The sequence below is a fragment of the Ammospiza caudacuta genome, chromosome 1 (assembly GCF_027887145.1).
Source record: "Ammospiza caudacuta isolate bAmmCau1 chromosome 1, bAmmCau1.pri, whole genome shotgun sequence".
NCBI classification, from domain to species: Eukaryota; Metazoa; Chordata; class Aves; order Passeriformes; family Passerellidae; genus Ammospiza; species Ammospiza caudacuta.
This window is the reverse complement of record NC_080593.1, coordinates 47,888,190-47,913,150: the sequence shown is the minus strand read 5'-3', so window position 1 is coordinate 47,913,150 and position 24,961 is coordinate 47,888,190. Positions and strand designations below refer to the sequence as shown.

Here is a 24,961-nt window from a genome sequence, read left to right as displayed (position 1 = left end):
TTTGGGCTTTGCTGAACAATTAGAGACTTCTCACAGTCCACATTAAATCCAGAAAATCTGGATATTGAATTTTAAACCCTTTCATTTTCATTGATTCCATTGCAGAAAGATGTCATCAGGACTACCTTTCAAGGAATATCCTTACTCTTCCCATTAAAATTGTCCAAATTAATTTTTTATGCTGCTACTGAAATGGTTTGTATCCTCCCCAATCACACAGTGCCCCTGAGACACTTTAAACATCTTTTTCTGAGGTGTCTATGGACAAGCAGGATGAAGTACAGTATTGTTTCAGCTCTTCAGAAGAAGGAGGTGAAGAAACTGAGGCTGAAGTTGGAACTGCACTGGCCACAGCCTGAAGCAGGAAAGAGCAGGGGTAGAGAGCCCACAAGCAGGGCTCTCATGAGTGAGCAGGGCCAGGTTGTACAGGCATGGTTTTGAAAAGAAAAAATTCCTGGAAAAAAATCCTAAAAAAGTTGGTGGCAGGAGAAATGCAGATGGTGGCACAGGAGGGGCTGGCATGAAGCCATGGGACTCCTGCCATCCCCCAGGGTCAGAGTGGGATGGACACCTCCCTGCAGGGACCTTTTCACTGGATCTGTGCAATTCCACAGCTGCTCCAATACAGCAGAGCTGGGCTCATGTTCAGGCCTGTCCTAGGAGTGCTCTGAAAAGGACACTTGGAGGGTCTCTCATTTATACTTTAGGGCCCAATTTCCATCCTGTGGCACATTCCAAGCCACAGGAGACCTGTCAGGCTGTTGTCTCCAGCTTACTGGCTTATTTCTGTCTTGTCTGACTTTTATCCTGCTCTCTAGCACTCATCCATCAGGCTGCTTTTTTTCTAATCCAAGTCCTTCACATTCCATTTTATCTAAGGAATATATTCACTACCATATCATGCATCTCTGAGCCTAGAAAGTAAATTTACTCCCACCCACCAAAAAATTCACAGGTGATCTGGAAGTCAACCTCTTCTTCCTCTCCTCCTGGCAGTGTTTTAAAGCTAAACTGTTCTGTATTTTTGATCTTCCCATAGAACTTTCAGCCAAGAAGCTTTTCCTGGCATGGGCAGGATATGTCACCAGAGGATCATGTGGAGAAGCCTCCAGTGGAGATCACTCCTCCATCTGTTGTCTCATCTCTGTCCTTCTCCATTTTCCACTCTCTAGTGCACACTCCTCCAGCTCCCAGCTCCCTTGGTCAGTAAAAGGAACAATGGCTGTGCACTTGAAGGAATCAAGTTAAGGTTCCCCCAAAGGAGGGGGTGCAAGGGTACCAAGGTGCTCTTTGTGGGAGCCTGCTGAGAACTTCAGGCAGTAAGAATGGCGGGAGGTAAATTCACCACCAAGCTGCAAGGCAGCTTCTCTCGTCTATAGACAAGGAAATAAGGAGGTCGGAAGAGCTTCCCTGAAGGCCACTCCCTAAAATCTGATGGGAAAGTGCTCTAAGACCCTGGCGATCCTTGTGTTTTCACATAGTTTGAGCAGTGTTGCAGTTCAGGTCTGTGCACATTCCATTTTTTTTCCCTTTTTAAATGAGGTCTTTCACACAGCTGATAAAGAGAACTTTGGACATCCCTCAGGCTGGGAACATCTGATTGTGCAGGGTTATGAGACGGCCAGAAGGATGGGTCATCAAAGGGTCATCCAGCAACATATTTCCTAAGTATACCTAAGCTGTAGGTACATCAGAGTAAATCCTGTTAGCTACTTTGATTTTACAAAGGAGCTTTTTTACCTACAGATGTGGAGGTAAAAATTGCTTAAGGCCTAAAACCCTAAAAACCAGGTAAGCAGACAAGGGCTCTGTCTGTAATTGTGGTCTTGTCCTGCTCTGTGGAATGTGGGAAGCAACCCAGAACTGCTGAGTGGTGACAGTGAGAGCTGTGCATGCCCTGCTGGCATGGCCCTCCAGTCACCCTGAGAGCAGCCAGCTCACAGAGACCTGCTGCTGCATCTCTTCTGGGCATGAAAAAGCTGCTGCAGGCTGTTTCCCACAAGAGCCCTGATTCACACTCAGTGTGACTCCTCATGTGGGGAAGAACTTTTCATTTTGCTTAGGAAAAACAAAGAACATAAGCTTCCTATAAAGTTTTTCCCCTCTACAAACTCTGTGCAAAAGTATTAAAGTCAGCAGTCAGGAAATGCCTGCATGACTTTGCTTTGCTTCCTGCAGCTAAGGAAAAGCTCATAACCTAAATATGGGACATTTCCACCTAATTTCTGAGTGCTTAAATTTATGACCTGATGTGCTCCCAGTGAACAGCAGCTGCTGACCCAGGAGCTCTGCTTACCATCGCATCTGGCTCCTGCCCGTGGCCAGTATGCTCCATCAAAACACCAGGTTTAAAACCAAAAATCAACTCCATGTCAGAAGGCAGCATTTAGATGTCTAGGAAAACCTTGAAGTCCTCTGGACTGACCCTTTTCTGCCATTTTCTAGGAACACTGAGCACTGACTCCCCTTAGGGTTTAAGAGTGCCAAGACCAAGGCTGATTAACTCGTACAGCCAAGCCTCCACTCCTGCCTGCTGCTTCAGGATTCGTCAACCCACTGCTGCCACAACCTGGTTCTTGGAAATTCATCTCCAGGACAATTATTTTCTTGTGTTTGCTCCTCAGAGGTTTTTAACAACTCTCCAAACCCTTCTATATCACTTCCTTTTTTAGATGGCTTGCAACTCTGCAGTGCAACAACACTGCAAAGCCAAGTGACCAAATGGACATTAGTTCAAGTTAGTTAAGTAAGTTATTTTAGAAAGCCCACAGGACAAAGCAGAGGTCTCCCATGAAGCAAATGGGCCAGAGCAAATAGGAAAGGAGAATAATTTGCTGAAAATAATTTAAAAGCTTTCATTGTGAGGAGCAAAAGGCCAAATGCTAGAAATGGCTGTCTCAGCCTTGGTGAGCTGGGTGCTGCTTTAAGCTTTTTCCAGAAGATGCTAAAAGGTAGAGAACTCAAATGTGTCCTTCCAGGAGCTGCCTCCCCCTGCTAGAAAGAGGAGTGAGCTCCCTGCAGAAGCCACCACAGGGACCATGTGCTGTCTATCAGCTGTCACCATGTCCCCTGGCCAGGGGAGGTCTGAGGCTGGCATGTGTCAGCAGGGGACAGGAGGCAGCACTTTGCTGGAAGGAAGAGGCCAAGGCTGCATGTGCAGTGGGCGGGGAAGAGCTTCACCAGCCTTCACTCTGCACAGCTGAGATAAATGGCCTTACAAAAAATTAAACCCAGACCAAATCATTCTCTAGCCATTGGTGACATTACTAATAAAGCGGGACCCTGCCTCACAAAATTTGGTCTCCTGAGGGACCCAAGATGTGTAAGGTGTATCCACACTTTTGTAAGAACGCTTCACTGCTTCTGTACCCCCTCCTTAGCTGCTGCCTTCCTTGGCACTGCCTGGGCACTAAAGCCACAGCCAGCTGGGCCAGCAGAGGTTGCACCAGGGGCATCTTGAAATAAAATTGCTGTTCAGGTTTGCTCCCACAGGGGCAGGAGGAACACAGCCACCACTTCAGCTTCTAAACAACTATAGAACAACAGATATCCTTGGGAACTCCAAAATCCATCAAACTCACAACCATCTCATCTTCCTCCAAGGTTGTCAGAAAAAAGCAAACTTCTGAAAACCAGTGAGACACAGCTGATTGCCAACATGAAGTAACCAGGTACATACCTCATAAAGATGCTCCATGCAAGGCAGAATCCCACCTGTAGGTATCCAATTCCTCCATCTTCCTCCCATCTTATCTCAATCCATTTTTTATCCACCAAGTAATCATCTTTCCAGAGCTCTCCACTGGGCTGAGGAACCTCTGGGCTACAGAGCAGCCTCATTAACTCTCCCTACAGCTCACCCATGGGTTATGAAGGGGGCTCAGCTCATTTCCCACACCTGCAGCCCCTGTTAACTCATGAGCCAAAGCAAGGGCCCCTGCAGCACCTGTGAGCACTGTCACCTGCTCAGGAGGCTGCAGGTGCTTCTCTCAGCTTTGGTGCCTCTGCACTTATTTAAACACAGCAGAATAAATGGAATCTGGCCTTTCCAAGTGTTATTTCTAGAGCTATAAAATAATTTCAGCCTCCAAACAGATTTATAGCAGGGAAACAATAGCTGGTGCAAGAGAGTGAGTGTGTCTTGGGTATATTACTGCATCTCACCTCATGGAATATTCATCTGACTAAAGCAACTCTATTGCATCTTTGCCTATATTTTTCAGTTATCCACTGAGAGTTTTTTGGGGAATCTGGTGCTGCTCAAATTAAAAGAGGGCAGCAAAATTGTGCTTGATTGAAAAGGACAAAGTTGCAGCAAGGATTGAGAATGAAAGCTGGAGCCAAGGTCTCAGCTACTTATATAATGACCAGAAATAAGTGCCTGCACCTTCTATTTTCAATAAGGAATGTTGAGCAACTAAAGGTACATTTTTGGGCTGATGTTCTGAGTTCTTAGTCATTCACTTGGCCTCTTGAAACATCCTTGAAATCTCCCTCAGTCTGAGAGTCACCCCCATGCTATGCCACCTTTTTCTAGGTTTAATTTTGCATACAGATAGAAAAGCTGTTCAACTGTGTGTGCTTGCAAATTAGTTATTATTGAAATTAGTTATTATTGAGTCGTTAGAAATGAGGTGATATGTCAGAAAGTTCCAGTAATAAAAATACTGCAAGAATATTTTGCTTTTTCACTCTAAAACCCTCAGTTACAGCATCTCCTTTGGTGTGGCACTGCTGTCAAGAGTAGTGAGCCATGCCAGAGAGCTTTCCTTTCCTCTCAGCAGCAAAATGTGTGGTCATCTGCAGCCCACAGCAGCAGGCACTGGCTTAGGGGGCAGCTCAGCGCCTTTCACACTCTATTTCTTTTGCAGTTGCTGAAGTGCTGATCTGTTTCCCTTCTAGGTCACTGGCTATTGATTGCTGCATGAAAAATCTCATGTGGGTGGCAAATTCAATGTTCCATTCCTGGCACTGCCAAGGCAGCGACTGAAGTGCCCCCACCCAGGACTTGCCCAGAACCCAAACCCCCTTGGAAGCAGCCCCATCCCTGCCATATGGACAATGACCACATGCTGGATTTATGGTGGTTGTGGTGAGTGCACCAGGCTTATGCAGCAGTGAGGCTCAGGAAAGGGATGCATGACTGCCTGGTCTGCCACAGGGAGAAACTGAAACCCTTAAAAAAGCCAATGGACTTTTGGAGGTCAGTGCATCATGTGGGCCAGCCCCTGCAGGGATCACATGAATATGGGCTCACCTACAGACCTCCAGGATGCATGGCCTGCAGAACACCAACTCCTAGACAAAGATCCATGGCTACATCTCACTGATGCCAGCTGCAGGCACAGAGGACACAGGCTGTTCCTGTGGGATGCCCAACAGGGAGCAAGGCAAAGGGCACTGGAGAAGTGGACCTGGCTATGCAGAGAGACAAGTTGGTGCTTTCCCAGCTCCTAAAAACTATTGGGCAGGAAGAAAACCCAACACTGAATGTTGCACCACACAAAAAGACAAAGTCAAGTTCCAGGAAGCTATTCAGGGGCAAAATGACCCTGCCAGCTGTGTAAGGAAGGAGGAAAGAAAGGATGAGGGGGTGCCCACATGGGTCTGCAGAGGAACAGTGTCTCTGCAGGCTGGGGCAGAGGCATTCAGGTCTCACTGCAGGTCACATAGGGACCAGCTCCAGCAGCTTTTGCAAGTGCTGAATGGCATTTGAGAGTCGTCAAAAATGTCCACCGTGTCTCTCTTTTTGGGGCCTCTCTTATTACCTCAATCTACAAGCAGGCAAAGGAAAATAACCATCACCTGCCCTTCCCCCTCCCAGCAAAACCCTGTTCAGCTGCATTTCAGCAAAGAGCTTTTCCAATATTAAAAGTACACTTTATTTTTCTGTACAATTCTTATCCAAATCTCCAGGTGTGGAAATGTCCACTGTGTCCCCGGAAAAAGCTGCAGATTGTTCTGCTGCCATGAGGCTCCGTCCCAGAACTGTCCACGAGGGGCTCAAAGCCAGGACCACCAAAATCAAGTGCTGATGCTTTCTAGGTGCAGCGAGGAGAGCAGGAAGGAGAGGGAGGGGAAGGCAGTCCTGCTCTGCTGTGGGGTCATGAGTGACCAGAGCCTTCCCTGGGTGGCAGGAGAGGCACCCTCGAGTTCACGTCATCGTTCGTGCTTCGTGTGGGAGTCGCTGCGTTCCACCGTCACCCCGTTCCCATTCCGCGTCACCTCCTTCCTGTTCCAGTCCTTCTCCAGGTAAAACTCAGCCAGCACGGGACAGTGCTCCGAGGCCACCCCACCCCAGGACCAGTTATCGGGGATCCATGGGTTTGTGAGCCCTTCTCGCACGACAGCCCAGTGGCCTGCAGCAAAGAGAGGCACAGGGAAACGTTAGGTGACACTGCCCAGAGCGAGCCTGACACAAATAAAGGTTACACGACTTCAAACAAGCAGCTCTACCTGTGAAAACCTTTTTCAAGCTCCGGCTGATCCAGATGTTATCCAGCGACTTGGACCCTTGTGGGTTCTTTGTGCTGATGTTGGTGAAGGTGCTGGAAGGGACCAGGTGGTGAAACTTCTCCTTCCTCAGGATGTCATGGTCGCTGCTGTCTGGGGCCTGGTTAAAATCTCCAAGGATTATTACATCTTTTTCTCCTGGAAAACAAGAAAAATAGAAAAGAATGGGAGGAATGGATATCCATCACTCAAGTACAAGAGGATTAATGGAAAGAGGAAAAGTACAAATACTGAATAAACAAAGTGATTGTATTCTGAACTCCTGAAAGAAATGCTGTTTAAAGCCCTTCTCACTGACTGTTCACTCATGGCCATTCTCTTCATGACAATAAAACCAGCCAGTATACATTTGATGCTTATTTTTAAATATAATCTCATTTATTATGGAGTCAAAGAATCTTAGGAAATGCTGAGTTGGAAGGGCCTCAAAAGGGTCATTGAGTCCAATTACTGGTCCGGCACAGGACATCCCAAGTCACACCATGTGCCTGAGAGCACTGTCCAAACACTTCTTGAACTCAGGCAGGCTTTGTGCTGTGGTCACTTCTCTGGGGAGCCTGTCCCCAACCACTCTCTGGGTGAGGAACTTCTTCCTAATACCCAACATAAACCTCCTCTGAACTCAGCTTCAGGCCATTCCCTCATGTCCTGTTCCTGGGCACAAAAGTGAAGAGATCAGTACCTGCCTCTCCTCTTGCCCTCTTGAGGATGTTCAAGATCACAATGAGATCTCCCCTCAGTCTCCTCTCCTCCAGGCTGAACAGACAAGTGACCTCAGCTGCTCTTCATACCACTTCCCCTCAAGGCCCTTCACCATCCTCATGCTGCTCCTCTGGACACTCTCTAACAGCTAAATTCTTTCCTATGTTGTGGCACCCCAAACTGCCCCCAGAACCCAAAGTGAGGCCACCACAGTGCAGAGCAGAACAGGACAATCCCTTCCCTTGCCCAGCTGGTGATGCTGTCCCTGATGCCCCCCAGGACACAGTTTCCCTCCTGGCTGCCAGGGCACTGCTGACTCATGTTCAACTTGCCATCCACCAGGAGCCCCCAGTCTTTTTCCCACAGGGCTGCTCTTCAGCCTCTCATTCCCCAGTCTGTGCACACAACCAGGGTTGCCCCATCCCAGGTGCAGAATCTGGAACTTGCCCTTGCTGATCTTCATATGGTTGGTGATTTTCCATCTCTCTAGTTTGTTGAGGTCTCTCTGCAGGACCTGTCTGCCCTCAAGGGAGCTGACAGCTCCTCACAGTGTAGTGTTGTTTTCAAACTTAGTATTCCTTCAAGTCCCATGTCCATTACTGAAGATGCTGAAGAGAACTGGGCCAAGGATGGCGCCCTGTGGAACCCCACAAGTGACTGGATGCCAGCCTGATGTCACCCCATTCACTGTAAATTTTTGGGCCTGATCTGTGACCTGGTTGCTCACCCATCATGTAATGTGGTTATCCACATGTGTGCTGGACGTTTTGTCCAGAAGGGTACTGTGAGAGACAAGCATTACTGAAGCCCAAAGATCAGTGTTTTTTCCTTGCTACTCCCTGTTAGTGACAAACTCAAAGACAAGCAGTTTTAGTCTCAGAAATTTTTAGAAATCTGTTCCCCTTTTTTGTTTCATTTTTCTGCAAGAAATATCTTCTGGCTTTAACTTATGCAGACATTGTTTTAAAATATATTTTCTTTAAGATTCAAGAACAGTTTTGTGAGGAACCCAGGAAGATGCAGCCTTATGCTGGTATACACCACAGTGCCAAAAGTGCAGTGTTCATTCTAACCTCTGCATTAAAAAATCCCAAGGAATAGGACCAAGGAGCAGTCTGCAAACCTGATGGCAGAAGATGAGGTGAGAAACCACACAGACACTCCCTGACTAGACCAACTTTCTTTTGCCTGGCTGACGGAAGGGATACTGCTCAACTTGAAACAGAAAATTACTTCAGTTATGTTTTGTTTCCAACCCTAATGAAGGAGAATAGAAACTCCAGACCCCGATCTCATATCCACGAGGTGTGCTCTCCTAGCCTGACAGATGTGGATGCAGACATCCCACCTGTGCCCTTGGGTAAGAGGACAAAGCACACACCTCCGTGCCCATCTCAAACCACTGCCAGAAATGTCTGACAAGAAAACTGAAGAAGAATACTGAGAGATGACCAGAGATGCTGCCAAGGCACTACTTGACACTCAAGAAGAATGGTGAAATGAGGCACAAATGCACAAAAAAAAAAAAAATCCCAAAGTTGACTTCAGAGAAGAGATCTATGAATAGCCTATAGGCTTTTTCTTTCCTGGGATTGAAATGTGAGAGGGGATGGGATGGACAGACTTTCTCTACCACACTCAGTGCTCTGGATAAACCTCCTCATTTTTGCTGTTGCTGTAGAAGTCGCTTTCCAGGAGAGGGAGCACAAGCTCAACAAAATCTATTCCACTCCTGTCTTGCAGTGCAGAAAAGATGAACTGGGAAAAGGCAAGAGAGCAAGCAAGATCGAAGGGATATTACTTACAAATACTTCAAAACATGGTACTTGCTAAGATGAAGAGGGGCAATGAATAGTTAGTGAAAATATTTGTGGTTTCTCTGCCCTTTCTAAGTCACAAATCATATTGTAAATAAAAGAAATTTAAATACTGTTCTATAAAGCATTCATTACAGCAGTCTTCCCACCTTTGAAGGAAAAAAACCCAACTGAATCTGAACCTGAGTTTTTTAAAGCTCCATCAGAGCCCAAAAGAAAAATCAGTCTTTTTCTAATGGGATGACCATGCCTACTGTGAGTTGGTAGTTGTGCATACATCTTATGACAAAGATCTTCTGCAAGATTTCTTGTTTGGCAGGACCAGGAATCCTGAAGTGTAACTTTGGTCCTTCCGTGCTAACACTTGCTTAATGGCCCAGGCAGCACTTGGCTCCTTCCATCTCCACACTATGCTGGAAAAGGCCATTACAGAAACCTCTGGAGCACATCCCTGGTATTTAAAAATGACAGACAGGCTGGGACCTTAACAGCAGTACCTTGATTATGCACAAAATCTAATCTATTCATCTATTCTATCCTAAACTACTCATGCTTTTTTTAGCAAATCTTCAAGACTACCTCCCTTACATGAAATATCTATGGAAAAACCCCACTGTACTTACAAGTGAAAATTTTAACTGACTGAAAATTTTAACCTTTCCATTCTGGAGAGGTTAGAAATAGCAGAGGATACATGATCCAGCGCTTGGATGCGTGCTTGGAAGGAGGTAAGAAGTCAGCTTGCACCTGACTGCCCAGGGAGGAAATCACTATATTCTTCACCCGTTTAGAATTTGCATGCAGAATAACTAAGCATAAAATCATAACAAAGTGTAAAGTTGACAGACAGAATAGGCTGGAGCTTGTTAAAGAAGCTGAAATCCCACTTGCCATTGGGGAGAGAAGCGAGTACTTTTTGTTCCCCTCTGAGAGGAGCTTCTGGGGCTTCTCAGACTGCAGAGGAGTGGGGAATACATCAGGCAGCCCTGATGTATTCCCCAACTTCATTTCCCCTTTGTCCTGGCTCACTCTCAGCCCTACTCCTACCTCTGCCAGCTCCTGCAACAACAACATCATGCATGCCAGCAGTGCAGTTTCGTGTCTGTCTGTCTCCCAAGACCTTGACAGACATCCAGCCATGAGAGGGAAGGAAGTGAACCTGCCTGGTTGTTCCCAAGTGTGTGACTCTGTCTCACTGGACACTCCCGAGTCTCTCAGCAGAGGCGGGGAGCAGAGCTGCCCACAGCAGCTGCAGCTCTCAGGGGTCTCATGGATGAGCCCCAATGGCTCTCAGCCAAACTTAGCAAAAGTTCTGGAAGAAATCATACCATTGTTCATTATGAGGGATGATAACTGATCAAAAACTGCAATCATGATGCCCACAGCTACAATCAGATGGAGAGAAAAACAGAAAATAAGACAATCCTATTGGTGCTGTGCAGTGATTCTCCTCTTTTGGAGGAAATGAGTTTAAGACTGGCAGGGCTTGATTCTGCCCCTCAGGAGCCAGAGGCTCCTCGGCTAATGCAATCTGGTCCTCCTCCTCCTCCAACAGACAGAGCAGCAGGAGCTCTCTTAGCAACCAATCTTCTGCTGCAAAGGTCCCTGACACAGACTGCACTGTCCGCAAGGACCCAGAGCCTCCATCTGTTGGGACGTGGTGGCATACAGCCCACAGCAGCCAGGCACGTGTCCTGTTTGTGACCTCTCAGCAGTGCTCACACACATTCACACCCTCTGGGCCCAAATGTGCCTTGTGCCTTGTCAATGGAGAACTCCTCAGGTGAAAAAATAAGTCTGGTCTGTTTGCAAAGGCATCTTCAAATTCACTAAAGCACCGGCAAATTTTGGCAGTGCCTGCGGGTGGCTCTTGGCCAGCGAAGCAAAGCAGAAGCTTAACTCAGCCCTCTGCTGCAGTGGCTGAGCTCTGGAGTGCCAAGGCAATCAGCTGAGGGACTGAGAGTGCCTGCAGAAGGTCTGCAGTGCTTTAATCTGCCTCTCTGCAGGAGCTGGGAAACCCTCCTTTGCTTCATGGCAGGGCAAGGGGCCCTCTGTAGGAGATACTTCCTGCCATGCCCTTTATCATGCTCTGGATGATTTCCCTCATGAATTAAACAGACTCTTAAATGCTCAAATCCTTCCTGGACAGAGTGACACACATATGATGGAAGGATGTGATGTTACATTGGCTGCTAAGAAGTCTTCTCAGAAGTCTTGTAAGCCCAGTCCCTGATGCATGGGTAACCCATGGAATATGGCCAAGCCAAGTGAGAGAAGATATCACAGAATCACAAAATGGTTTGTGTTGGAAGGGACCTTTAAAGATCATCTAGTTTGAGCCCCCTGCCATGGGCAAGGACACCTCCCACTAGACCAGATCATTCAAAGCCCCATCCAGCTTGGCCTTGAATACTGCAAAGGAGGAGCATCCACAGCTGCTCTGGGCAACTTGTGATTCACCACCCTCACAATCAAGAATTTCTTCCTAACATCTCATCTAAAACTACCCTCTTTCTGTTTAAGGCCATTCCCCCTTGTTCCATCACTACACGTCCTTGTAAAAAGTCCCCCTTCAGCTCTCTCATAGGCTCCTTTTAGGTACTGGAAGACTGCTGTAAGACATTCCCTAAGTCTTCTCTTCTTCAGACTGAACAACCCAGATACCTCAGCCTTTCTTCACAGAAGAAAGGTGCTCTAGCCCTCTGATCATCTTCACAGCCCTTCTGTGGACAGGTGCATGTCCTTCCTACGCTGGGGATCCCAGAGCTGGATGCAGCTCTCCAGGTGGGGTCACATGAGAGACAGAATCCCCTCCCTCACCCTGCTGGCCACGCTGCTTTTGATGCAGCCAGGGATGAGGCTGACTTTCTGGGCTGCAAGTGCACATGGCTGGGTCATGTCCAGCCACTCATCCACCAGCACTTGCAAGCTCTTCTCCTCAGGACTCTCTCAATGCACCCAGCACCCTGGTCCCTGGGTCCAGCCACCACCAGGACATCCAGAATAACATCTGTGTGTGCCCATGGGCACCACACTGGAGCCAAACTGGTGGAGCTCTTGGGAGAAGACAGAAGAGCTGCTGCAAAGAGGTAGCTATGAGCAGCTAACAGCCACTGCATCTCTCAAGTGCTGATGAAAGGAAAAAAAAGAGAGGGAAAAAGGATCCAGGACCCACCAATCTAATGGGAGAAATATGGAGATACTATACCCTGCGTCAAGGGAGGCTGTGAATAGTAAACATCGTTCCTCAAATGCTCACCTGTCTCTTAGTAAGAATAAAAGGTAATAGAACAGGCATCTGTTAGCAAAATGGGAACAGAAACTCAAATTTACTGCAGTACCCACACACAAACCAGTTCATACTGCCCATATTTTGTGGACTAATTTGGAAGAAACTGGAGGATGGTGGCCATTTTTAGCATGAAATTCATTTTGGCAGGGTAATTCTGTACTTCAAAGTCACATGTGTGCACTACCATTTCCTTAGGAGACCACACCTGCATCCCACAAGTTTGGAGGAATCTGAATTTCTTCTTTGGTGAGAGACTACGCCAAGAACAAGCGTGCTCCAGTAATGTGCTGGCCATATGAAAATATTAAAACATGAAATAAAGAGAACACCAACAGTCTAAATTTAGATGCAGTGGAAGTGCTGCTCAGTTGACTTCAGAAGAACTACACATTTATCCCATGTTTCAGTTCTGCCTTTGGGGATTAAACAAATGATCCTTTTGTTTACCTTCATCCTTTCCAATTTTAAAGTACGCGGACAAACACTTAAATCAGTAGCACTCAAAATAGCTCTGACTGGCTTCTGCAGCTCAAAAGGAACTACAATAGAGCACGCAGAGAAACTGCAAATACCTCTTGAGTTATACAAGAGGGACATTAACACTTCCAAGTGACCAAACTTGCTGAGCTGGGCCAAGTTGAAAACCATCACGCGAATAACCTTGCAACCCTTTCACATCTTTCTTGAGCAGTAAACAAAGGGCTGGACTTTTTCTGTTCCAGTAACAAGATTAGCAACATTTAGAATCTAAACTGCTTTGTTCTGCTTCGCAGGAAGTTAAACATAATTTGCAAGCTTCAAAGTAAAAAGCAAACTCACAAAAATGAAGTAAAGAAATCCAGCTGCCTATTTCAGTGCTCAAGCTTAGGTCTAAATTCTGGTGTCATTTCATCCTGGTGTAAAGCCAGAGCAACTTATTTCAAATCAATAAAATTATTCTACATATTACATCCAGGTACCAAAGCAGGATTTGGTATCTTTTTCCATTAGCAGCCATCTGCGAATTTACATTGGATTTTCCAAAGAGCTTCAAATTATTCAAAAATTAAATATATAGAACTATTTCTCTTGGAAGAAAAAAAATAAAGCTGTGCGCTTATATCAGGTAGGTGTCATTTCCACAAAGCATTTTAAATAAGGTCTCAACTCTAGTGACTTTTCTTTCCTTTGGCAGAACTTGCTGTTACAGTAGCACAAAACCAGAAGGAACCTAATTTGAAAGAATGGTGTCACAGCCAGTAGGATCTCCTGTGCTGTTTGTGTTAATTAGGAAAGACTGTAAGACAATGAGCAAGGAAAAAGCACGTTTGTCACGCTACGCATCACACAAATATGGGTAAAGACAATTGTGAGGCTGAAAAGGGTATTTCTGAAATGCTCACCGAGACAAAGTTCAGTCTTTTAAAAATTCCTTTGAATTAGAAAGTGTGCATTAGAAAGTGTGACAGCTGGTAGGAAAAACCCGTGCCTTACCTTTCAGAGTCTCCTGCAAACTCTGCGCACAGGCTGCCAGTTTGTGGCTGTCGTGGTTCTTGCCGCTGTTCTCCCCTGCAGAGGGCGGCAGGGCCAGGTGCAGGTTAACCACGGTCAGGTCATTCATTCCAACCTGGGGGCCAGGAGGAGAAATCAGGGCCTGCCCTTGGGGAATGGAAGGTCACACCACAAAACCACGTGCCAGCTCCCAGCAGCTTCAGTGGCAAATCTGGAGCAGTAGGACTCACACTGCCGTGTATGTGGTGTGCCTGGTGTGTCTCAGTGCGGGGAGGAAGAGGAGGGAGGCATTTGCGTTTTGCAGCTTTGTTTGCAGTAACCTCATACCCTCTCAGTTCTGGGGAAACAGTTTGCATTAGCAAACAGCTTCCTTTCACCACTGTGGTGAAAAAGTCAGCAGAAAGAAGTCAGCTGCTTATGAAAATCAGTTTATGCCAAACCAGTTGTTAACAAGCTACAAATAATGTCATGGTCATTACAGGGGCTAATTACTGCTGTCTTGTGATTAGCCCTGCCTTGTCACAGACACTAACCAGAAACTTAATGTACCTTGAAAGGAGCTGTTGGCTCCCTGCAATCTCCTGTTCACCTTCTGGGAATCACTTCAACCTATTTGTATGATCAATTATTACTAATACTTAATTTATTAATAATTATTCAATTAATGCTTCTCTCAAAGCATTACCAGAGATGTCAAGTTCCCTAAACTGGACCCTTTCATCACAGCCTGTGTGGAGATGGGCTCTCTCTGCTCATATATTTGCTCCAGCATATGCCCAAGAACTGGTTCCAGAAGTGATTATGTTCTTTTAGATAGGTTCGGCCCTAATGAAGAAAAACTTTAAAATGGAAACTCTGAAGTGTGACAGCAACAGAACATAGGCCAACCCAAGTCTCACTGAAGCACTGTACCTTATACACAAACATACTCATATATATATATATATATATATACACATACACACACACACACACATATATATATATATATATATATATATATATATATATATATATGTGTGTGTGTGTGTGTGTGTGTGGTGGGTGTGTGTGTATATATAGATATATAAAATTCATCTCCATTCTCCCTGCACTCATCCCTCTTTGTGGCACTGATGAATCCCAGTCCTGTGGCCTGGCTGCTATTGAGGATCCACTGACCCTCAGGTTCTCAAATACTCCCTTGCAGCAGGGTTTGCTCCCACGGGAGCAAGGGAAAGGACTGATTGTGGTGAACTACCACATGTATTAAGGTGAATTAAGCACCTATCCATAACCAAGCCATGGGACAGTGATAAGAAGGGCCAGAGGCTTATGCAAATTTTTATTTGTGATAAGGTTGTGTCTCTTTTCACCATAGCCAAATTCTTTATAGTAAAAGTTCTGCAAGGTTGGACTGGCACTGTGGCAGTTACCTTGAAATGTGCAAGATAAGGGTGAGGATATGAGTGCCTCCCGTTGCCATTAGTCTGTGCAGTCTCCTGAGACGAGGCATCTTTCAGCTCAATGCCAGCTGTTGTATCCCAGAGGAAGCCAGAATATTCAACTCCCTGGAATTAAAAAGGAAAAAGAGAAATGATGGTCACAAGATGGTAAAAACAAAACATTCTGCCCAAAGGCAGCCCCATATCTATCTATCTATCTATCTATCTATCTATCTATCTATCTATCTATCTAGGCTTGGTGCCTGCTGAGAGCAGGAAGCCCAATTGGCTATGCACAAGCATAAAGGAGAAACAGTTTCCTGGGCTTTTAGTGGAAGATACAGAGGACAAATAGGCTTCTTCAGTTCACCCCTACCAAAACTCCCACCAGATGTGGGAGGAATGCTTCCTGGGAAGCTCCACTGACTTTACTGAATAGTGAGTGTGCCAAGCTGAAACACTCATCACTCTGCTACTCACAGCCCCTCACATCTGCACACTGGCTAATGGACACCCAGCTAATTCCAGCACTGCCCCAGTAAAGCCAGGGATTTAACAGTCTGTTTTATCTTCCAGAGGCAGAGCATGGTCAGGACCACTGCAGGGCTGAAGGATGCTGCCCCTCGTGTGCGTGTTTGGGCTGACCTGTCCCCATTTCCTCCTACTCCAGGCAAGGCATTGGATACCTCTGAGTGTGGTCAGTAATGAGGTAGTTTGTTACCCACATGATTAATTGTCTAACCATGAGTTTGGTGTCCTGAGGTCACTGGGTGACTGCTAGGGCTTGCAGCAGATGATGCTGTGCACAGTTGCTCCTTCTCCCCAGGCTCCACATCATCTCACTGCCTTTTTTCAGCTGCAAGCTATAAATATCCCGGCCCCTTCAGTCTCTTAGAGTGAAATCTGGTCTAGACCTCTCAGCCCTATCAATTTCTCTGTCTTTTCCAGCTTGTATGTTTCATGCTCAGCTCTCTGCTCCTTTCAGCTCTGCTTCTATCATCTTGAATGGGATTTTTTTTGGATCACTTTATGATGTGGAATTGGCATTTTCAGAAAGCAGTCTGTGCTGGTGACACCAGCAGCAGTATCTAATTCAAACACTGTCAGCCTCTTCTCCCATCACCCAGACACCATTTCCCTTGGCATCATTCAAACTCACTTCCCTTAGCAAATCACAATTAAATCTGTTGTAAGGAAGAGTTTTCTCCATTTCAGCTGCAATAAAAAAGCGTTAACTGCTCTGCTGACTTCCCAAGAGCCTTGAAGGGATTCAGGCTGGTTCAAATTCTTTGGTAGTTCCTTCGATAAGTCACCTTTAAAATACTGACAAAATTATTCTACCAGTAAGAAGCCTAAGGTCTAAAAACTGATACAGGAAAAAATGTGAAATAATAAAACTGCTGTCAACAGCTGTTGGCTATTTCCAGGCTCCAGACTTTGTATCTACACGGCAGTCAAAAGTAACTGCCTGGTTGAAATGCCCAGACTGTATGGAAGGACAAGCCAGAAGCACCATTAACCATTTTGTGCTATTTATCCCTACACAGCATCCCAAAATCACCTTGTGCCAAAGATGCTGTGTCCTTGGGGTTACACTGTGTTGCCTCACTGCATTTGTGTACACAGTGCTCAAACCTGACAGACTAACTATCCCCAGAAAGAGACTTTTGGCTTACTGAAGGGTTCTACAGCTCAGCCAGATTCCTGTTAAAGCAGCTAAAAGGAAGAGTCAATAGATAAAATTTCTATTCTTAGTTTGGCTGCACATTTCTCCCATAACTTGGGAAACTGTTCATCCTTATATTCCTGTCCGTAAAACAACGTGGGTGATAATTCTTGTTTAGTCACCCTGTAGTCAAAGCTGCCATTGTTATCTTTGGAAGTACAGCTCAAGAAAGAACTGACTAAAGACTCTGAATTTAACATAGAAATTCTGAGATATTTATTAATGATTCTTAGTAAAAAAAAGAAAAAGTGGAGGGAACAACTTTGGCAACTTTGCACAGCTATTTATATTCAGTGTTTTTATGATCTGGCCTAACAAGAGATCCCAAAGGAAAACTCCAGCCACAAATAAAAATGTCCTGAAGGGCATTTACATTCTGCACTGCAATTAAGTGTGGATTGTGTTAAACTTCAGACACATTCAGGCACTCTGTACCTTTCCAGACTCTTCTTGACTCTGTGTGTCTTTCTAGCTAGAGTACAATCCTTGTGCTGCCCAGGTGGTGGGTTTTGGTTTGTTTGGGTTTATTTTCCCCTCATGCTTGTGTTTTTCTCAGAAGGGCAACAAAAGGAGGTGCACCTGAGAAAACATGAGTCCAAAAGCAGTGAATAGTGATGCAACCTGATTTGCGAAAGCCAAAATAAAGAAATGTGGATTCTAAGCAGCATGGCTATAAGACACAGCTGAAGCCACTTATTTAGTAATAACAGTGCTCGGAATGGATCATTCTGGATCACTAGATTGCTGAAGACTGTCCCATGTGCTAACAGGCACTACTTGTTATGTGACAGGTCTCAGATCCTGCTTCTACCCACGACAACATCCACACTGCAACAACTGCACCATGAGAACAGACCTGTTCAGCAACAACAGTCTCCAGCTCAAGCAGGGCACTCCTCTGGAAACTCATTAGCACCCTTAAAGGTGAAAAAGAGAGATTTCCCTTGGGAGAAACTGCTTTTGGGCACTGTCAGTGATGTCCAGCCAAGAGCAGCTACACTTTGAATATTTGAATATTGTCAAGAGTAGGCAGGTGCAGCTGTCACCACCTTATAAATCAGTACCTCTCTGCAGTACACATTTAACCATATATATATATATATATATATATATATATATATATATATATATACATTTAAATACATTATATACATTTCTACATTTCTATATTTAAATACATTTATATATTTAATACATTTAAATACATACAAATATATACACATAAATACATTTTATATACACACATTTAAATACATATATGAACACATATATATATATATATATTCCCATATATTCCCAGAGCAGAAGATGCTGCAGGGAAAAGCACAGTGCAGCACGGTGCAGATTTCAAATGGAGCCCACAGTATTTTTAACAGCTGTGCTGAGGACTCTGGGGAACACAAAAGGTAAACTCTTCTAGGTGAGGATGGCAGGCTGCAGGGCTCCTCTGAGGGCTCTTCACTTGCAAACTAGGAAAATGGCAGGAAAATGGGAAGCCCTTCCAAATGCCAGCCAGTGCAGCACCAGGGAGCAAGTTCAGGTGACTTGCACAAAAAATGTCAGAAGTATTGCAGCCTGCCAGGGAAAAAACTCAGGACTTTTACCTTGTCCAAAAGCATGGCTTTTCATCTATATATCTGTACTGTTTTTGTCCACCTCCCCCAAAAACACACACACCAAATACACACACACATCTTCCTCCTTACAAGTGTGCTACAGTTCTTCCAAAACATAAGTTGTAGAGTCAAATTAAAAGCTATAGGAACAGCCAGCTTAAAAACAAGAAATACAAACCTTGCCAAAAAGTGTCGCCTTGAACATTCAAAATATGTCCTTGGTTAGAGGGGGGGGAAAAAGCAAAGCCAAAGTTCAGACTTAGGGATTAATGTACCTTGTGTAGCTGGCCTGAGGGTTTTTCGGAAACAACACCCTTCCAACATCCTCTAGGGCCCTTCCACTTGCGGATGTTTGGCAGCGTCGGCTGGTTCAGCTCCATACAAAACTAGAGAGAGAAGAAAGGGGAAAAAATAACATCAGCTTGGAGAGGTTTTTTTAAAAATTGCAAAATAAAGTGTGTAGTAAAGCATGGTAAGAGGCACAGAGGAGCACAGGCTGTGCTGTCTACCTTCCCTGAAGGCTTGCAAAGGAGGTGAGCCACATGCCAGGCTGACTCACCCCCAAACTGGAGATAAATAAAAACCAAAATAACTCCGGTGCAAATCCTGCAAGGAGAACATTTATCCCTCAGACCGTTTTCCTCCAGAGCTACTTGTCTGATTGGAAAGGGGTTTCCTCTGTGCTGCCTCCGAAGATGCTGGCTGCACCATATCCCACCCCAGCCTGGGGCTTTACAAACAGCTGCAGAATCCTCCTGGGGGCAGGAGGCCTCCATAGCGTGGCTGGCCCCACTCCAACAGCACAGCCACCAGCACGACATGAGAGGAAGGGTGTAGGCCAAGCTCAGTAGCTGGAGCTTTGGGGTTAAGGCTCCTCTGACTTTACGCCAGGGACACGTGCTCCATTTCCTCTGTGCATGAAGGAAGCAGCTGCACACTTGCACGCAGCTCTAGCACATCCTTCTCATGCTTCCCAGAGCTGCTCACCTCCCTGGGCACTGCTGAACAGCCACAGCACTCAGACACCATCACATGTCCAAGCTCAGGCTCAGAGCTAGAGGAGCTGCATCCTAGTGCCCAGCAGATCAGAGATAGCAGAACTGTGGACACTGTGGAGAGCCCCTGAGTCTGCCTGTGTAACATCTTGAGATTGAAATAAAAGTAACTAATTAACTAAACCAACTAACTAACTAAAAAAATAAGTAAGAAAAACCACCCTGGAATTTCTGGGATCTGAAACTCCTTGGTGCAGACAATATGGAATACTTTTTGTTAGGAGTTTTTCAAAACCAGGCTCAATAAGGGATAGAGTCCTTTGCAAGGCTGATGTTGGCTCCAGGCAGGCTCTGGCTGGAAGCTGGCAGGGATGGGCAGCAGTAGGACACCCTGGTTGTGGCAGAGGTTCTGGCTGTGGAGAAAGGGGCTGGGAAAAACTCATCCCTGTGAAAGAGCAACAGGGACTTCCACCATGCATCATCTTCTTCTGGTACTAGAGAAACTGGGTTGAAATGCAGAAGCTTTCACCATCAAGAAGGATCCTCAGACAAAATCTTGGATCCAGAACACCCCTCCAGATCAAGCGGCAATTTAACAAAGGATTTGCAAGGCAAACAATAACCTCGTGTGCACAGTGACTCTTTGCAGTGGGAGTCTCTCTCACACAGTTTGAAGAGCTACAGAGCTGCACAGATAGAAGTATTTCCTACACAGATATCAGTAAAATAATGGGATAGTTTTTATGTTTACCTTTTGATTCAGAAACTAAAATCAAATCCTGATCTTTCGCTAACTCCCTTCTCTGCAAGTTCAGCATCCTGCAGGCTGAAGCTGTAGGCATTGATTCTCAGACACACAAAGCCCAGGCATCCATATCTGCCTCAGAAGACCAAGAGCTGTTCTGGTTGCACACCCAAAGCAAAAACGCTTGGCACAGCTTTTAAAACAGTTTTCTGATGTGCAGAGGTTGGCTGGGGCTTCTTATTCAGGATGCCACAGTAACATAACACATTGCTGTCCATTATGTACCTTCAGGCAGTGCTGGGGCTGGGCTGATTTATGGAACTCAGAGGCAGGTAAGGTGTTTGCACAGCCTGGGAACACAGCTCTGCTCTCAGCTGATCACCAGGTGCTACCCAGCTAACACAATAAATCACAGCAGCAATAATTATTCACTCCTGATGCCATTCTGATGCCTTCAAACAGAGTGGATTTGGTCAATGGGTTTTCTTACACTTAAATAATTTGAATAAGAAAAACAAAAATATTGTTGAAATTAGGAGTTTAAATGCAACCTGACAAATTACTTATCTCTAGGCTACAGCTGCCTAGAAGGTCCAGCCAGCACAAAGCATATGACAGGATTGAAAAAATCCTACAGAAACCATCTTTTTATTAAAAAGAGCATCTGCAGTTGACTAGTTTGAATAGTTTGCTTCCTTCAAATGGATTTTTTTTTAAGGCCTTGATTTGACTTTGTGGAAGCAAAAAGACAACAAGTAAGATTACACGGTTTGTTCAGAAGAAAAAGTCCATTCTGGGTATGGCTCCAGCCACAGAGAACTTGGCCTACAGCAGCTGATTTCAATCTGTACTCATTTTCCAAGGCTTACAGGCACACACATTTGAAGCTGTGACAGCATACTTGCTGAGGTCATGTTTTTTTGCTGAAGTGATAATGGCATTTTTCAAATCATCTTGTTCTGCCCACAAAACCCAACGTCAACCAACATTACGCTTTCCCTCATGCAGCAAAAATATACAGACAATCTCCTAGGCCACGTTGGGAATGAAAAAAAAACCCCTTTCCTCTTTTGCAAAGCTAAGTTAGAACTCTGCCAACCCCTTTGAGAGGCAGTTCTTCAAGTGGTAAAGAAAAATTAAAATCCCAGTTAATCAAAACAACTTTTTTTCCCCCCCCAAAATCCTCCTAAGGAAAAGAGCTCTAGCTTTATTTTTCCCTACAGCCTTTCAAGCTGCAAGTTTCCTGAAATTCAATCAGCCTCTTCATTATAACCTACATATACCAAGTCAAAGCTCGCTCACACACTGTGAGAACAACAGCACCCGGGCTTATTTACACAGATGCCCTGTGGTCTCTCCTCCAGCTGGGTGCTGGCTTTTGTGGGATAGGCAGTGCTGCCCAGGAACAGGAACACAGCAGCACCAGGCTCCAAGGCATGCTCTGAACAAAGGGAAGCCTGTGCTTGGGAGTGATCAGCCTCCTTGTGCCAGGTAACTACCTGCCCATTGGATTCAGTCTTCTCCAACCAAAAATTAGTCTGCAGTTCTATAATTGCCCCTGTCTGGCACACAGGGCACAGTAAGAGCCCCTACCCCAGGAACTGATACAAGCTCTGTTACAATTGCTGATAAGCAACACGTCATTTTCCCAAGAAAGGAGGATCCAAAGATGCAATTGCTCTTTGTCCACCCTGATAAAGAGCTGGCACCTGTCCCTCCCTGCCTGTCCAGAAGCAGAGACAGGTACTTATGGCTGACTTAGGAAGAGAACAGAGGGCAGCTAGAAGAAGCTTGAAGAAATGCACATTTGAGGAGAAGCGTGACTGGAGAAGTGAAGGCAAGGGGTCTTGGACTAATTTGGGAGCAGGGAAAAAAACGTATGCTGGGTTGGCACATGCTGGAGACCATAAGGCTGTTACAGTCTTCCTAACACACCTACCTGCCTCTCCAGGGCACTCCAAGAACAAATAACTTGGCCATAAAGTTTGGTCTCTTCCAGTGCAGTAACTCTGCCCCCTAGTAGAGCTGCCAGCGAGCACTCTGCAATTCTGCACACAAGCAGCTCCCACCATCCTCTTCTCCAGGATGTTCTGGTTACTTTGTGTTTTATTTTGGGGTGCTATTTGTGCAGCAGGGTCATCCTTCCCAGCTGATGACACCACTCCATGCTGAACATCTTGGCCTGCCAAGTGTTACTCCTGCAATGCCAGGTCTGGGGACCCCCCCGAGCCAGCGACCTCCCTTGTGGTGAACATCTGCTCAAAAAGAAGACGGGCTACTCCTAAACCCTGAGGAAACTAAATGTGACCCAGGAAAACAATGCCTTAGGGTTTAATAAATTACACATTTCTTATTAGCCAGGGATTGCTCTTTGGAGGATACCTTTGTTTCAGACCTGGAGCCAGAGCAGAGGCTGTGAGAAGGGCACAGGGAGAAAGAGCAGTGAAGGGGAGATTGCAGGGTGAGCCTGTTGTTGTGGCATGGTACATCTAGGTGCAGTAATCATCACCTGAGCTTCAGAAAGGCACTCAAAACAATTAAATATCCATGGTGGTTAACCACCACAGAAGCTGTCAGGCCAAAAAGGGCACTGCAGTTGAGGTTAACAACTAATTGCTTCATCAAAGAAAAGGTGATTTTGGTTCCTCTTAATTGAGAAGAGAGATGAGGACAGCAGAATAAATTTTCCCTTTCTAGATGTCACATATGCACAGTTACTTTTCTTTTAATAAGCACTAGAGGGAGCAGCTTTAATGAGTACCAAAGATAAGCAAGAATCTTCCATCAATTCCTTATCATCTCAGCTATGTGCAGATGTCATATTAACAAAGATTTTTCTTTCCATGGGGAAAAACACTTGCAGTTTGAGGTAAGGGCTGTTTTGTGCTACAGAGCATCTCCCAGTATGAAGGACTTGGTGCACACAGGAAGGATAAACAGAAGAGCTCTAAGACAGACCTTGTAAATTGGGCAGTGGCACTTCAGGAGAAGGCCCACAACACTCTCCAATAAAAATCCCACCCTGAAATATGATCTAATTTATTTCTGATAGAAGATTCAACAAAATAGACAGTGGCTTCATCAGACCATGTGGCAATGTTCATTTTTAATCCATACTTGATTTCCCTGCTCTATTCCTATGTACTGTATAAATTAAAAATTAAATGCACATTATCCTTTCCAATCTACCACAGGACACAGCTACAGTTGGCTCACCCTAAGGAAGCCTGACCCAGAAAGCCAGGAGCAGAAACATTACAAATATTTCCAAGAACCTGAAACCAGCACCTTTGGTTTTCAAGCAAAACTTTCTGATCTGACTTCCAGAAGATGAGTGTTCTGTTAGATCACATTTGTGGGGAGGAAAAGCTGAGTTGGGGGCTGAAGAGACTTGTGGGTGCTGTATTTTATTGCACTGGCTATTGAGGTAGGGACAGGTCAGAGGCTTTGGGACTGTTGCCCTGGTGTAGGCACACCCTGGTGCAAGGCAAGCCAAGAGGAGATCAAAGACACAGCGGGGCCAGGATGCTCAGCACACTTGTGCAGCTGGGTAACACTGAATGCACTTCCCACAGGCTGGAGCAACTCAGGAAGGGCACACAGAGCAGCATCAGGTGTTTCAGTGACATCTGCATTCTCCTATAACCACATGTAACAGCAGGAAGGAAGCCTTATTATGAATAAAGCCTGAAAGTGACAAGAATGTTGTCTCAGGCCTTCACTGCTTGTTTGCCTTTCTCTCAAGCATATCCCTTTCCTGTTTGCAACACAGTTGAAAAACACACACATGAGGAGGAGATGCATCCCCTGCCGTGCAGGATGCACTCACCAGCTCTATTCCACACAAGTAGCATGTAGGAAAACTGGGGTGACCCTGTGTTAAGTTAATGTATGTTCATTATTCACATCCCCATTCAAATAGTCCCTTTCAGAAGACTTCATTAAAGACTGCCTCATCTTTACTGCTTGTGTTGTTCATGTATTGATATTAGACAAAGGTAGAGGGGGGTCTGATAGGCATAATTATAAGTGTTTTCAAAGGAGAACAACCCCCTCCTTCAGGGAATCAGTTTCAGCCTTAGCCATATGTATATATTTGTGATGGAAAAAGTTTTATCTTTCTCGGTATTGTACAAAATTCTACAATGATGTTAGAGCTGAGGAAATAATTTTTAAAAATGCAGAAGTTTGGGAGAAAAATTCTAAGAAAAATCAAAAAATAAAAAATGAATCAATCCACTGAACAGGCAAAGGCCGTAGATTCATGCCTGGATAACTTATCTGCCCCTCTGGTCATGCCAGAGTGTCCTGTTTGTACTAGGTCATTGAGACCCAGGGCAATACCTTCCCATCCTTTTCTGTACTGGTTTGTTGTTCCTAGAACTAAATCAAAACATCCAGATTCATGACCAAATAAATTCTTGCTACCCTCCACATTCTTCACATTACCTAATTCGCCCTTCAAAAAGCTCTATACACTCATTGCAAGAGGTGAAATTAAGGCAGAGTCCTTCAGCATAGCGAAATATTCACCTCTTGTCTTTCTTCAGAAATAATACAGGACCTATAGGCCTGTATTATATAGTCACCACCTCTATATACCTTTGTGTGCTATGGATATACAAAGCTCATTTGGTGGG

General features: G+C 45.2%; 1 protein-coding gene across 1 annotated transcript in view; it reads right to left on the bottom strand.

Moving 5' to 3' along the window:
• Positions 1-5,858: 5,858 nt before the first annotated feature.
• The window catches only part of EEPD1 (endonuclease/exonuclease/phosphatase family domain containing 1), a 63,003-nt gene continuing 43,900 nt past the window's right edge, over positions 5,859-24,961 (bottom strand). Inside the window, exons 3-7 of the mRNA XM_058811713.1 lie at positions 18,857-18,967; positions 15,231-15,365; positions 13,798-13,930; positions 6,457-6,651; positions 5,859-6,359 (exon numbers count right to left, since the gene is read on the bottom strand). Coding sequence (XP_058667696.1) covers positions 6,160-6,359; positions 6,457-6,651; positions 13,798-13,930; positions 15,231-15,365; positions 18,857-18,967 — 774 coding nt within the window. The 3' untranslated portion in view covers positions 5,859-6,159. The remainder of the gene's footprint in view (positions 6,360-6,456; positions 6,652-13,797; positions 13,931-15,230; positions 15,366-18,856; positions 18,968-24,961) is intronic.